At 53.5% G+C, this 13,960-nt stretch overlaps 2 protein-coding genes across 2 annotated transcripts; both read right to left on the reverse strand.

The window, feature by feature from the left end:
- Positions 1-7: 7 nt before the first annotated feature.
- NEUTE1DRAFT_131924 (uncharacterized protein) lies at positions 8-3,962 on the reverse strand (the record flags this gene model as incomplete). The annotated part of the gene is made up of 1 exon (XM_009856045.1): positions 8-3,962. One exon carries the CDS (start codon positions 3,869-3,871, stop codon positions 38-40), a length of 3,834 nt encoding a protein of 1,277 aa, XP_009854347.1.
- An 823-nt stretch (positions 3,963-4,785) lies between these two features.
- NEUTE1DRAFT_148727 (uncharacterized protein) lies at positions 4,786-12,882 on the reverse strand (the record flags this gene model as incomplete). Its single annotated transcript, XM_009856046.1, has 5 exons — positions 4,786-5,436; positions 5,497-5,646; positions 5,704-10,838; positions 10,919-11,353; positions 12,541-12,882. 5 exons carry the CDS (start codon positions 12,759-12,761, stop codon positions 5,240-5,242), a joined length of 6,138 nt encoding a protein of 2,045 aa, XP_009854348.1.
- Positions 12,883-13,960: the final 1,078 nt, after the last annotated feature.

Consider the following 13,960-nt stretch of genomic DNA (forward strand, 5'->3'; position numbering starts at 1 on the left):
ACACCGACCCACCCCCTCAGAACTCTTAGGTAATGGTTCAGTTCAAGTCCCCGTCATCCTCACTCGCCGTCTCATCTTCATCCACATCCTCCTCAGAATCCCAAGCCACCAACTCAGGCGGCGGCCTAACCCCCTCGACATCCACCAACAAGCTATCCGGGGCCAAAGACGCAAGAGCTTGGGAACTCATTGGTAGCCGTTCCGTGCCTCCTCTACCACTGCCACTACCACTGCCAGGAGTTCTCCTCCCCCCTCTGGTACGATTCCTCGTGCCAGTAGGCGTGGTGCTGTTACTACTTTCTCCATGATGAAAATCCAGAGGCTCCGGTATCGAAGAAGAAGACAACAGAATATGGGAATCATCAACGTCATCAGGTATCGCTGGTCTAATAACCGAGGACTCGGAGGCGGTGACGGATTCGGAGAGGGCTTGACTTCTGACGCTACCTTGACCCCTTCCTCTACCTGTACCAACTACGCCTCTGCCCCGACTGAGTTGGGGCAGCGAAGACTCTTCCTGTTCGTCCTCCTCCGGCCTGGTCGGAATAATAGGACTAGACGGCCCGCTGGCGGTCGTCGCTTGCGAGGGGCGGGCGGTGTTGTAATTGGGGTTGTTATGACCGGCACCGAAACCGATAGTTGAAGCGCGGGCAGTGGTGGCTTTGTTGAGTTTAGCAAGGGCGCTCGTAGTGATTTTACTACCGCCACGGGGTTTAGCAGGTGAGGGAGGTGGTGGCATTGAGGCCTTTTCTTGTAAAGCCTTTGTTGTTGTTTTTGTCTTTGTAATCTGCCTTTCGTCGAATTCCTGCTGAAGCTGACTACTCGTTAGACGTTGGCTCTGGCGACGGGTTTGGCGTGTCTCAGTTTCAAATTGGCTTTGAATAGCCTGACTACTGCGACTACCGCTGCTTTTGCGGCCGGCGCTGGTTTTTGAAGCTGAAGTCGAAGTTGAAGTTGAAGCTACAGTTGACCGTGAGCGAGGAGGCAGGGCAGGAGGAGGGGTTTTCATCCCTTCCTTGCCGAGATCAAGGTCAAGGTCATCGTCATCTTCCTCCATCTCTAGCGCCGCGAAGTGGAACTTCTTTGTGACCTGTACTTGTTTCTTCGTAACCTTGGTCACCGTCATCCGAGGTTGACTAGACCTCGTTGTCCGACCTTGACTCGAAGTCACCTGTGCAGGAGGAGGTCTTTGTGGGCTGGAAGTTATCCTTGAATCGTGTCGTAACAGTGCTCCTCCTTGGCCGGGGGGTCTCGCGTCATCCGAGAGCATCATCTGCGTCGAGCGCATGATATCGCTTCTCAACTGCTGCTCCAGCTGCTGGGAGACAGATTCCCCATGGTCGGGTTGACTGTCTGTCGTCTCTCCTGCCCCCTCCACCGTCCCACCCATCTCCTCACCCTCTTCATCTCCTTCTTCAATAGCCTCAAGCCTGCCTCCCTCATCTTCCCCATCCTTTCCGTCTTCCTCACCATCCTCCGCAAAAAGCGCACATCTCAAATTTGCCAATAAATCGCCCACCGCCGCCGGTGGCAACAGCCGATACCTCGTCGGTAGGCCTTTCCCAAACCCATGCTCCTCCAACTCATCCTTCTTGACCGGATCATTGAGCTGATACACCTGCAAGAGCTTGTGCGCGAACTTGTTGGGCGTGGTAGTCGCCGCAGCCTCACTACTACTTCTCCCACTGCTAACAACACGACCACTCCCACTCCCACTCATGCCAAGGACAACACTAACACTCTCACCCCTATTGAACTCCTCATTCCCCACCCCACTCGCCCCCTCAATTTCCCCCGGCTTCCTTGCATCTCCTAGCGTAGCCATATACTTCACCTCGTTCACCGGCTCTGTGGCATAAAACCACGCCCTAACGGCAGGCAGCACATGCGGGCGGAACTCGTGGTCTCGCGTGCCCGCTACAATCTCCTCGAGATGGTGAGCCGGCACGACGATGATGACGTCAGAGGTATCGGTGGGCGGGCCCATGGCGCGAATGACCTCCATGGGGACTCGCTGGGATTCAAGACCCTGGCTGTAGAGCTGGGAACGTTGGGTTTGCCGCTGGGTGTGACGTTGGGAGCGCTGGGAGCGGATGATGGGTCCAGATGGTGATGCCTTTTGGCGAGGGGAGATTTTTGAAAAGCGGGTGGTCTTGCGGTGTGGGGTTTCTTTGAGGACTTCTTCTTCTTCATCTTCGGCCTGTTGGTCTTGATCCTTCTCTGCTGCCTTTCCGGTGCTTTGGGGTGGGAGCTCGATTTGTACCTTGCGTCGGCCGGCGGCGGAGGGCGGGGATGGCTTCTTAGTGGTAGCCGACTTGCGATGGGGTGTCTCTTTCAGCACCTCTTCGCCGGTGGCATTGCCGTCGTCGCTCATGGAAGGCAGCTCAATTTGCACCTTTTGTTTCGCAGTCGGGGTGCGGGTGATGTGCGACTGGTCATTGCTATGTGTTGTGTCCGGAATGGGCTGATTGACAGCAGCATGCTGGCTAGAATTTCCGAGCTCGCGGCTCGCTTGCGGTGAACTACTCAGCACTGGTGATAGGGAACTCTCGTCGCTATCGTAGTCCATGTCTTCGGCGCTGGATGATGGTATCTCCCGAGGCCGCTCACTGCGCCTAGCCGTGGGCGTTGGTGTACCCTGTTCCTCCATCTCCTCATCTGCTTTCTCCTCTTCATTTTCCTCCGCATGTGGCTGCTCTTTAGGAGTACGGTTCTCCTTTGCCGAGTCCGGCGGGGGCACTATAACTCTCTGGTTCGTGGGCGTCTTCGCGATCCTGCTCATAGCAGGTGATGAACCAAAACTCTCAAGGTCATCATCCGAATCTGGAATCTCAACAAATGCCCGTTTCTTCCCGCTGCTTCCCTTCACTGCCGATGACCCAGCTCTCGGTTTTGTTGGCGTAGCCTGCTCCTCGCCTTCTGAGAAGCCCGATTCATTGTCGTCTCCCTCCTCAGGAACAGGAAGTTCGGCTAGTGGCTGACGCTTGGGCTTACTCCTGATTGACATGGGAGTCTTCCTGAGCGGAGAGGGTGATTGATGTATGGAGAAGGGACTACTACCTCCTATACTATAGGAGTCCTGGATTTCCAGATTTCTGGGTAGTTTGGAGATGGTTTCGAGTGTGGGGGCGGGCGCGCCGGTATTAGTCGACTTGTTCTTTAGAGGTGACCTGTAGGGTCCAATAGGACTGTATTCACTGTTTCCCAGCATGGGTGTGAACGGTGTTGGTTGCGAAGATGGGACCTCATCTATGTTGACCTTGATCCTCTGGGTACTGGGTGTGTGCGGTACTGCCGATGCTTCTTCCTTGGCTTTTGCTTTCCCTTTGGCCTTGGCTTTCTTCCCCTTGACACTCTTTGGTTTCTTGGCCACTGGCTTCTTTTGCGATTCACGTTTCGGTGACTCCTCTTTGGGCAGATTATACACGTCGTCCAGATGATCTTGTTCGTCTTCATCATCTCCTTCGTCCTGCGAGTCCTTAATCAACAAGTCCTCCTTGTCGTCCTCGTCGCCCTCCTTGCCAGACAGGAACTGGGTAAGTGTTTGGGTGTGGAAAGATGAACTCGGGTTGGGAGTGTCGCCCATTGTCTTCCTTCGCTTGGAGTCTCGTCCTTTCTTCTTGGCCGGAACGGGTGTTTCGAGCGTTTCCAACAGCTCGGAGCCGTCGGTGTCTGGTTGCATGGCCAGAGGGAAGCCGATCTGGGTCAAAGTCTGCTGTCGCAAAGCGGTTCGTGAAGGGGTTCTTTTGCCATATGTCTTGACAACTCGGCTTCGGGCAGGAAAGTGGACTTGTTGCGGGATGGGTGACGAGTGGTATTCGCGTGATGTCGTCTGGCGAAGGCGATCTCGAGCTCTCGTTTGGGGCGCCATGGCGGTCTGGTTGGCCGCCTCCTTGTTCGGAGGGACCCTTTTTGCCAGTTGAAATGATCAATATGTTTTAACCGGGAATGTCGGTCGTCGTATTGAAGAGTCAGGTATTGTGACTGGTCTGGATAGTTTGGGCGCCGTGCCCTATCTGGCGATTGGTTGTCCACGGCGGGTGATGGTGGTCAATAGTGGCGTGCCAACTTGAATGTATATGAAATATGAATGTTCAAGCGTAATCCGGGACAAATTGGAATAGCTAAGGTCTGGCTGGATGTAAAAGTAGAGGTATGTGTCCAAGGAGTCCAGGTACACGACGCGGCATCGGATAGTCGTGGTGGTGCTGGTGGTGGTGGAGGTGGAGGTCAGCAGGCGCGTACAGCACGCGTTCGCACATGTTACAAAGTGGGTCCCCACTATAACCTTGTGTTAGTGCACCAATACTGTATCACCGACTACAGCTGACATCATCAGGTTTGGTGATGCCTCTCTAACACCAACATCGTACATAGTACTCTTGAACAGCTGAGCAGTATTGCCACTCCAAGTACATCTATGAATCTCTTTTCATAGCAAAATGGCCGTGGCCTTCATGTTGCTTTTTTGATTGCCTATCAGTCTAAACATCACACTACACTATTAACCAGCAATGCTAATAACCACTTCCATGTTGCCAGTCCAATCCAGTTTTGAGTACCTTGATGGTCTAAGCTTGCTCCCCGCGAGTCTTGTTGCCCTCTCCTCACCCGTCACCACCATCACCACCCCTCTGCGTCCTGCCGCCAGCCACTCTTCTGCTTCTTATCGTTGCTCCATCTCCATTCCTTGTTGCGCTTTTATTTTATCGCTCATGACCATTTTCGCCCTCGTCTGCTGTAACGCTCAGAAAACAACACCCCCCGAATTTCGCTCACAAGTTGCTTGTTTCTTCTGTTGCCCTTCAACACCTGTTCTAAAGAAAGGCACCTGGATCGAGTCTATCTGGTGAAGAAACTCAACACGACATGATAAGAAAAAAGGCAAAACAACAAATCATCCTCCCATCAACGTCTTCCTGTTTCCTGCACACCGTCCAGAATGCAAACTAATAAGCATGAACTAACTGCATAAAAACACTTCAGGCTTCAGCTATAGAATCTGACATTTCCACCAGTAATCCGCACACCGTTCATGCTATGTCTTTCCCTGACCCGCGTTAATTGAATGAAAAAGAACAAAGGCAGGTACAGCAGAGGGGAGTGGTACGAGAGTAAAACACTTCCCAAAACCGTATATCTTCACAGGCACATGTTAGGTGAAACTAGCAGCGGGCGAATACCTACTGCTCATCCAAGCTCAAGGCGCATGTCCACCTGCTCTCATTGTTTTCCCCTTTTACGACAAATGGAATGCTCCTTGTCCTTCCTTCATGGCAGTGAAGAGCTGCTTCTTCAAAACGCCAATGTCCGAGTAGTCGGGAAGTTTGAGGTAGTTGACGCACGTCATCACGCTTGGCAGGTAGTCGTCCGAGGTATAAGGTGCCTCGCTGGGCTTGCACACAACCGTGAACATGGGGTTCAAGCTCTTGAAGCCTGTCATGTCCGAGTTAGCCATCACTCTGTTCAGCCATACAAGATAGACGTGCTGCTTACCTCCAATAGGTAGCTTCGGGCTTCCGGTTGTGAACTGAAGGAAATCACGGCGCTCTGCTAGCGTGAGCTCACTCATGATCTGCAAGAGATTCCTAACGCTCTTGCTATCCATATTGTATCCGTGATCCGCCTTGATCGAGTCGTTGAGGGCTAAACCAACGGTTAGCAAGGCTGTCATGTGCAATCTCGGATGCCTAGTCAACTTACTCTCCAGCGACCAATCCTCATCTACCCGTCCGAAAAGGGTGCACAACTCATCAGGCGTGAAAGAACTCAGGGCCGAATAGGGGAACACCTGGGAAAATCCACTGCGGAAAGCTTCGATCTGGCGACGGACACCACTACCCAACGTCATATCAATCACCTTCTCCAAGTAAAGGTCCACATTCTCAATGGTGAGCCGCGTCTGGGATCCGTTCGAAACAAGTTCAACTTCAGGGTAGCCGGGAAGGGTGAAATCGAGGTAAAGGTCATCAATCTTGAAGTTATCAATCGTGATGTTTTCCGTGTCCGCCACCTTCTGAACGGCACTCCGGTTTGGATCTTCGTCAATCTCCTTCTTGGCCAGCGAAAACTTCTTGATCGTCATCAGCGACCTAGCCACGACCGGGTCTACCGATTTGATGGTTGCAAGCGTAGGCCGTGTGGCAGTCGAGTCGCCCACGCGGAAGAAAAGGGGGTTGAAGTTGATATCAATAATGCGTGAATCAATCATGGATCGGGCGACAAACTTGCCCAGCACCTTGAAAAGCTGCAGGATCTTTTCTCCTTCTTCCGAGCTAGCAAACTCATCGCTCAGCGGCCGGGGGAACAGCCCAGTAGGTCCAGAGACAAAATCATCATCCCCATTGAGCTCGTTATCCCGCCAAAGCTTGAGCTTTCTCTTGGAGAACTCCTTGGAAACGGTCGAGTAGAACTCAAGAGTGGGACCTAATCCGGTTCCCACCTCTTCAAAATATTCAACCTCCAGGATGCTTTGCGAAGCGCCGTACAACTCCATGACCTTGACTGCCGATTCAAGAATTTTAGACCGAGAAATCCTGACCTTTTGGCGCTGCAGCCGTCCCAAGTAGGGCCGATCATCTCGGCCGTTTCGGCGCTCCTCCTGAGACTGCGCGTTCCAGCGTGCCATTGATCGGGCGTAACCAAATGAGGTAGATTGAAGGAAGAGGTGGCGAGTTTCAAAGGGGAACAGGAAGGGGTAAAGCCTTGCTAGATCCTCGCTCCAGCTGGGCAAGCAGTTGCTCGCTACAATCAGAGGCTCCTCCAGCTGACGGTTCAGCTTTGCGGTCAGTTTAGTGTTGACAAACTGAGACAAAGGCTCAACATTCAATTTCAGGGTTTCCCTATTCTCGACTAGGACTTCGTCGATATTGGCGTTCAGATCATGGAGTCGCTTTAGCAAACGAAGAATCGACAGAGTGATGGGATGCTTTGCCAAGGACCCGGGAGTGCCGTTCTCATCCGCCTCGACCCCGACGTCAGAGGATGGGCTAAAGCCAACGGGTTCAGGGGGAGGCGGGCCAGGTACACGTCTAAACTTGATCGGATGGACGGCGGACCATATGCTTCTGGTAACGTGCTCGTCGGCGGTGAGGCTAGAGCTATGGACGGCTCGGTAGATCGTAGTCTCATTAGGAATGACCTTGCCGTCGACGCTGAACTCTATGTGCCAATCCTGAGGAACAGCTTGAAGAGCTCCAGAATATGACATAGGCCTCGACGCGGCCTGAGGCGTGGGAGTGTTTTGCAATCCCGCCGTCAGGGCGCTTGTTCGGTTCTGTGGGGGCGGTGCAGGCTTGCCTTGGCCCGGAGTGGCAACTCTGGTCCCGTCCTCCTTGCGCGCGGTAATCCTGCCGCCGGCGGCCACTTCCATGTTCACAGCTGTCGGGTCGGGGGTGGGAGCATCGTCCATGCCTTCATCTAAATCACGCAGTACGTTGAGATCGCTACTATCGGCTGCCTCGTCTTCATCATCCGACAACTGCCTTTCGTCGGCACATTCAAGCGCATTTTCAAGGTCGTCCTCCTCCGGAGGTTGACGTGGGAGAGAGCTATCAGATGCAGCTTGCTTACGAGCGGAGCGTCGCAAGCCACCCTTTTCCTTGGATGTAGAGGCGTCTGGCGTCGTCGGAGTTTCGGTAGTAGGTTGGGACTTGGATTTGTGCTTGCGTGAAGACCGCGAACCAGATGCTTGAGCAGGGGCAGCCGCCGGCGGCGGTGCAGGGGTTGATCGGCTGGAGGGTGGCAATCCTCTCTCCGCGAGACGGGCTGCCGCTGCTGCCGCCCCCATAAAGCCCGAGGCACCCATGGCAGCCAAAGCTCTAGTCACAGCATCTCGCCTAGAGGCTCCGTGAGGACGATCCGACAAGCTAATCCTGGGGCGCAAATAATCGTCCAGTGACTTGAAGGTCGTGATAGCGTGAATTGACACCATGATGTTACGGTAAGACCGGGGGATATCTGAATCTTCATCGGCCACAAGCTTGAGGCGTATCTGCTTAGCTAACATTGACGCTGCCGTGCTACGGCTCCCGTCGAATGAGTTGTGGTGAGCTGTGATAACCTCAAAATGCTCAGACCTGCTCAGTAAATCTTGCGACTTGTGGATCAAGACACTGAAAGGTGTTGCGGGTGAGTCTGCGGTGGCTGTCTTGGGCTTCGACTTGACACTGTATCCCATGAACACCTGCAAGAACGCATTTTGTGCTGCAGCTGCCATCTCCTCGTCGGGGTTGCTGAAAACCTGCTCCAAGACACGAACAACACCAGAGCCAAGGAGTTCCGCACTGGTTACGCTCTCCAGGACGTCTGTATCGAAATACGAGACCAGCTTTTGAAAAAGAGATGTTCCGTGCTCCATGACCGGGCCACCCGGTTTACGGCAGAGATAAAACTCTTCGATCTCGGTTGCAAGATCTGATAGGCTGGCTAGAATCTTGCTGGCCTTTTTCTTCATGGCTTTGCCCTGCTTTTCGGTCTCATACATCTCCAAGAACTTCTTTGCAGCCTGCCGGATGCTCGACTTGTACGTGTTTGTGGGGAAATCCGAAAGGTATCGCGGGGGTCCGTCCAGTGACATGGTCTCTCCTTCGGAGCTGACGGGTGATTGATCGTCGTCCTTGACCTCGTTCTCATTTCCATCATCGTTCTCGTCGTTCTCATCGTTCTCTGTATCTTCCGGCTCATCTTCATCGAGTTCTTCACCGCCCTCTTCAGCCCCAGATTCATGTTCGGAGTGTTCAACATCCTCGTCATCTGCTTCGTCCTCTTCCAAGGTTTTTGGGTGTTCTTTGTCGGCGACACCTTGGTCAGGTGCAGAGGGACGGCCAGAGACACCGGTAAGAGATTCCCCACGGCTAGCTTGGTTCGTTTCCTCCTTGACCTCTTGCTCGGTAAGAGAGTGTTTTCTCTTTGGCTCAGGCGCATCAGCTGCCAGCTTGGTGATTTCGGCAATCACGCCTTCGCGGTAAAGCTGATAGCGATAGACTGTATCCAAGCGACTCATGAGCAACTCAGTGGCCTGTAATGCCAGCCCAACCAACAGAGGATGGTCTTGCTGGGACAAAATGGAGGCCAGAAAAGAAGCATAAGGGACTGATCTGAGTGCCTCAGACAAGATGTCCTGATCCAAGTTGGAGAGCATTTTGAGCTGAGCGGCCAAGACCTTTTGACGGACAGTGAGATTGACGGTGCTTGAAAAGGCATCCGTGAGGGTTGGGAATAAAATCAGGGCGAATCTCCGAACCTCCTCCTTGCAGCCCTCCATGTGTTCGATACGTTTTTCGTTCGCAGTCCTTCTCCTCGTGCTCTCCCCAGATCCACCCATAGGACCTGCAAATGTGCCCAATTCCACGGTGTAATTGATCGACGAAGAGTCGCGCAATGGCACACTAGGCAGAAGTTCGCAAATGACGTTGAGTGTCTCAATGATCTGGTCCCGAGGTCTATGAATCAGAGCCTGCATTATGAGCACACTATCGAGCTTGGAAGCAAGGTCGTCGTTCCCACTCGGCGGGGACACGCCCGTAAGGATCTGATAAAGCGTCTCCACTACATTGAGCTTGAAGAGTTCAGCCGACAGACGGGGACTCGCCATTGCCGTGAGCGCAAGAACCCGTAGGAACTGAGTGTGAATGTGCGGGCTGATCAGGTTGGTGGAGCCTGGAAGTAGCAAACGGAGAATGGCCTTGAGCAAATCCACACTCATAAGCTCTTCCAACTTTGTCGGGTGGTATTTAAAACTCTCGGCAATGCGCGAGACACATAGCGAGGCCTGCTCAACGATGCGCTGATCGCTACTCCCAAGCACGTTCAACAGGATGGGCATGACACCCAAAATTTCCGGAAAGGAATCTTCCGGGATGTTGCGACAGCAGTTCGCAGCCGTGGTAACAGCGGAGCGTTGCGTGCTGGTTGCGAAAAAGTCCAAATAAGTCAGGCAGGCAGTCAAGCCGCCTTCGCGCATGACGCTTGTGGGATATTCCACAGAGATTTTTTCCAAAGTGCTAAGTGCTTGCTCGGCTAGGTCGATGAAGGAGATCTGTAGCAGTTTCTCGCACAGAATATGGACGGCGCCCCCATACACCAAGGCCGATGTGCTTCCCGGCAGGGCCTCCATCAGGTTTGCGAGGCAACGACAGGCGACAAGTTGGATTTCAGGGTTCTCCTCTCCAGTTATTTCGTTAGGTCTCATCAGCGCTACCAGTTCGGGCACAACCTGGTCGGGTTGGAGATGTCCGCTCAGTTGGTCTTCGTTTGTCATGAGCAGAAGGGTGGATAGTTCATGCAGGGCCATAAGTTGCAATGACGGGTCGTCCTTCCGCTTCAGATCTGCCATTATTTTCCGCACCTGAGCCGAGACTCCCGACATAATCCCACTCAGATGTCTCAGCGTATCCTGGAGACTGTGGGGATGACGCCCGTGACCACCAAAACCAGTGAAGGGATCGTCATCTTCATCGTCATCATCGTCGTCGTAACGATGGTGGTCATCGTCGTCTTCATCATCCTCGTCGTGCTCGTCACTATCGGTGGGAGGACTCTCCTTTGGAGGGGGAGGTGGCGGAGGAGGTGGCGTGGGGTCCTTTTCGTGCTCATCGGTCCCGGTCATGACCACATCTTGGTCTGCAGATGAAGATTTGGCATTTCGTTTTGATTTTCGGCTCGAGGCTGATGCTGATGCTGGATTGGTTGAGTGAATGTGCATGGGCGGAAGGGTAACATCGGACATATCAGACACACCTTGCTCACCTTGTGCATCCTTTTTGTGACGGCTCGACCTACGGCTTGTTGATGCCGAAGAAGGGTTTGTCGGGGGGTTAGGAGGAACGGCCGAGTTCCTAGTACAGACGAGTTAGATTAGCATTGTAGTCCGGATAGAGATTGCCAGAAAATATAGGGAGAGCTGATAATGACATACTCTGGGCTCGACATTGTAGAGGTAGCTAGCGCCTTGCCTTTCTTACGGCGTGTGGTGGCTGTCTTCTTGGTCGTTGAGGATGCGGCGGAACTTGGGGCGGCGGCAGGCTGGGCTGGATGGGTAATGGAAGATGAAGACTGAGAAGCGGGTTGCGTCACTCGCTGTCGCTTCGAGCGTCTGGCTGAGGATGGGAACTCCGCAGCGGTCTCGGGATGGCTGTTAGCTTCTGCAGCCGCGGTGGTCTTGCGTTTCTTAGCACTTGAGGACCGAGCCAGGGTCTGAGCGGCGGCAGGTGGAGCAGAGGAAGCTTCCGCGGCGAGGGAAGTCGTTCCACCAGTGGCGGGTTGAGCAACAGCAGCAGCAGCAGCAGTCGAAGTCGAGTTGTTCAAGTTGGCTGCCTGGCTCGCAGCTTGACGGGCGGCGGACCTCGTAAGTCTAGTAGACATGGGTAAATATTGAGCCAAACGGTATCATGGGATGTGATGGGGATGGATCGGGTTTTGTTTTGGGGGGCAGAGTGACAAGAAAAAAAAAGCCAGGCTTATTAATATGAAAGGCTAGGGACAGGGGACGAGAAGGAAATGGTGATGGAGTAGGGGAAGAGTGAAGATGAAGGTGCCTGGACAATCGAGATATTGAAGGCCAGCCAAACACATGCTCCGTTGGTCAGATCGGAAGGAGTGTATCGCGAAAATGGCGGGGTGACTTGGGATGTATCGAGAGTCGATCGCCCTTTCAGGTCTGGACTTGGTCCTCGCCGGTGCAGGTTCCAGCAAAGAGGAGGTCCTGATGGCCAGTGCCCAGATGTCTTTTTCCAGTGGTGTCTGGACGTAGCTAACAAAAGGTTTGACAGCCGTACCGAACCAAATTGAGAAGCTCGAGATTTAATAAGGTTGTTCGTTGGTGGGATGGTTTTGATGTGATCAAGAACTGCCCTCGCTCCTTTTTTTTATTTTTTGGTAGGAACAGAAGCTGCGTGCTGTACTGCAGTTGCTGGATGATGCTTGCGTTCGCGTGCTTCTTTCACCAGGACGCGACCGGCAGAAGCGATATACCGAAAGCTGATTGTTTTGATGAGGGTTGGCTCATGGATTGTTCGAGTCGTTCCAGCTAGATGGGAGTACAGCTGGAGGTATATGCACGTACTGGGCCGAAGGGGCAGGCAGAGGAGGGCCTCAATACGGCAGGCAAGGTGGCAGCAGCCTCGTTGTTTCGGTTCGGGACTTTGCTTCCATTGATCGAAGACAGAGCAGAGCAGGCTGGCCAAGGCTGGAGTAGGCACGGGGAGGATGCAGTTTGTTTGGCGACAACAACCCGACTCGGGATGGAAGTGGAGGGTTCGAGATTTGATACCCACTCCTCTTTCTGCCAACCGAGTACTCGGTGCAGAGGGCAGGCAATCAGAAAGGGCAGGCAGGGGCAGCAGCGGGGGACAAATGGTACAGAAGGGACGGAACAAGATGTGTCTAGATGGATTGTGTGTCTGGATGGGGGGTTTATTATTGTGTTGGGGTTCGTTGTGTGTTCTGTGTTGTGCAGGTGTGGTGTCGTGGATGGATTCCTTCGCTTCCAACTCCCTATCTCTCTCTCTCTCTTTTTTCTTTCTCTCTTTCTGGACTTACCTTGCAGGAGAGCTCACACTAAAGGCGGCTAGAGCAGAGGACGGGGTAGTATGAGGGCCGAGGGTTCGAATGCGTTTGGGATTTGGGGAAGGCGTGGACGGGTCGGAGATGGTCGAGTTGGGCGAGCGTGGTGCGGGCAATGGCGAAGAAGGCAGGCGCACTGCGTGATCGTGGTCGATAGCCGATCTGGAGCGCGGGTTTGCAAGGCTTCGGTCTGCCATGGATTACGCCATGAGGCAGGCGGGTCGGAGGCCGGGATGGGATACAAGACGGATTTGTAACAGATATGATGGATCGGATACCCTGACAGAGTATGTACCTCTAGGTAGGGATATCTACCTTATCCTCTACAGCAACTCGAATGTTATGGGATGGAACAAGTGGAAGCCGTGGTGCTCGCGGCGGCGGCGGTCGTGGTGATCGGTCCTGGGTCGTCAAAGAGCGGCAACAGTAATCGTAGTGGTGTGGTACGCCGTAGTGAGACCATTCGCTGCCAAGGGCCGATTGCGGTCTGTATCGCGCTTCGGGAGGGCTAGGCTAAATGATGGTTTGGCCTCTTGGACGAGTCTCGATCGAAGACGACGACGGGTGGTCCGAGTCGCTAAGTAGTAGCTGCGCTTCGGGCTCGTCGAAAGGCTGTTGAGAGACGAGAGTCGAGTACCTCGGTGTTGTGTATGTAGATGTTAGGCCGATACGGTATTGTCGGGCTCAGGCTGTTATGTGGATGAGTGGTTAGACTTGGTCGTTGTTGCTTGTTGTTGGTTGATTGATTCCACTTGAATGATAACACCCAGCCAGTGGCGGGATGGATATGACTATAAAGTGGAACGGGAAGGCAATGCGATAAATGAAAATATTGCACAATATGAAGTTTGGTGGTTCACGAGGGCTGATCAACTAACCTACAAAGGAAGAAGCACGCAGTGACGGAGGGGGGTTCGTTGTGTCAGGTATTGGCAACAACAACGTTCACGAGAAGTTGAGAGTTCGGCAAGAGAAACGGTCAACAGAGAGGAAGATGGACATGTTGGGAAAGGCTTCCCTTCCACTTCCGACCCGCCGACTCCCGTGGACCCCCCCGTAACCGTTGACCATTGCCATGATGGTGCCCTGCCCTGGGCGCTTGTTGGCCGCCCACCACCGGTTCCAGTTGGCGCCTTCGTAGTGTACAGTACACTACCTAGGTTAGTTTGGAGATGGATGCGGGCAGCATGACCCCTGCCTTCCATTGTGTTGGTGCGGACATGTCGTTTGTAGTGTAAGTTGGGTGGTCGCGCAGAAAGAAGGTTGGGTTCGGCTTGTGGAAAAAGTGGGATGAGCCGCTCTCTCCCCATGAACTCATAGAACCAGAGGACATTATAACCTCATCGTTCTGCAGCCCCCATATGTCGACATGTCTCTTTACGCAAGTGAGTGTCCC

This window comes from Neurospora tetrasperma (genome assembly GCF_000213175.1).
Source record: "Neurospora tetrasperma FGSC 2508 unplaced genomic scaffold NEUTE1scaffold_6, whole genome shotgun sequence".
Classification (NCBI taxonomy): domain Eukaryota; kingdom Fungi; phylum Ascomycota; class Sordariomycetes; order Sordariales; family Sordariaceae; genus Neurospora; species Neurospora tetrasperma.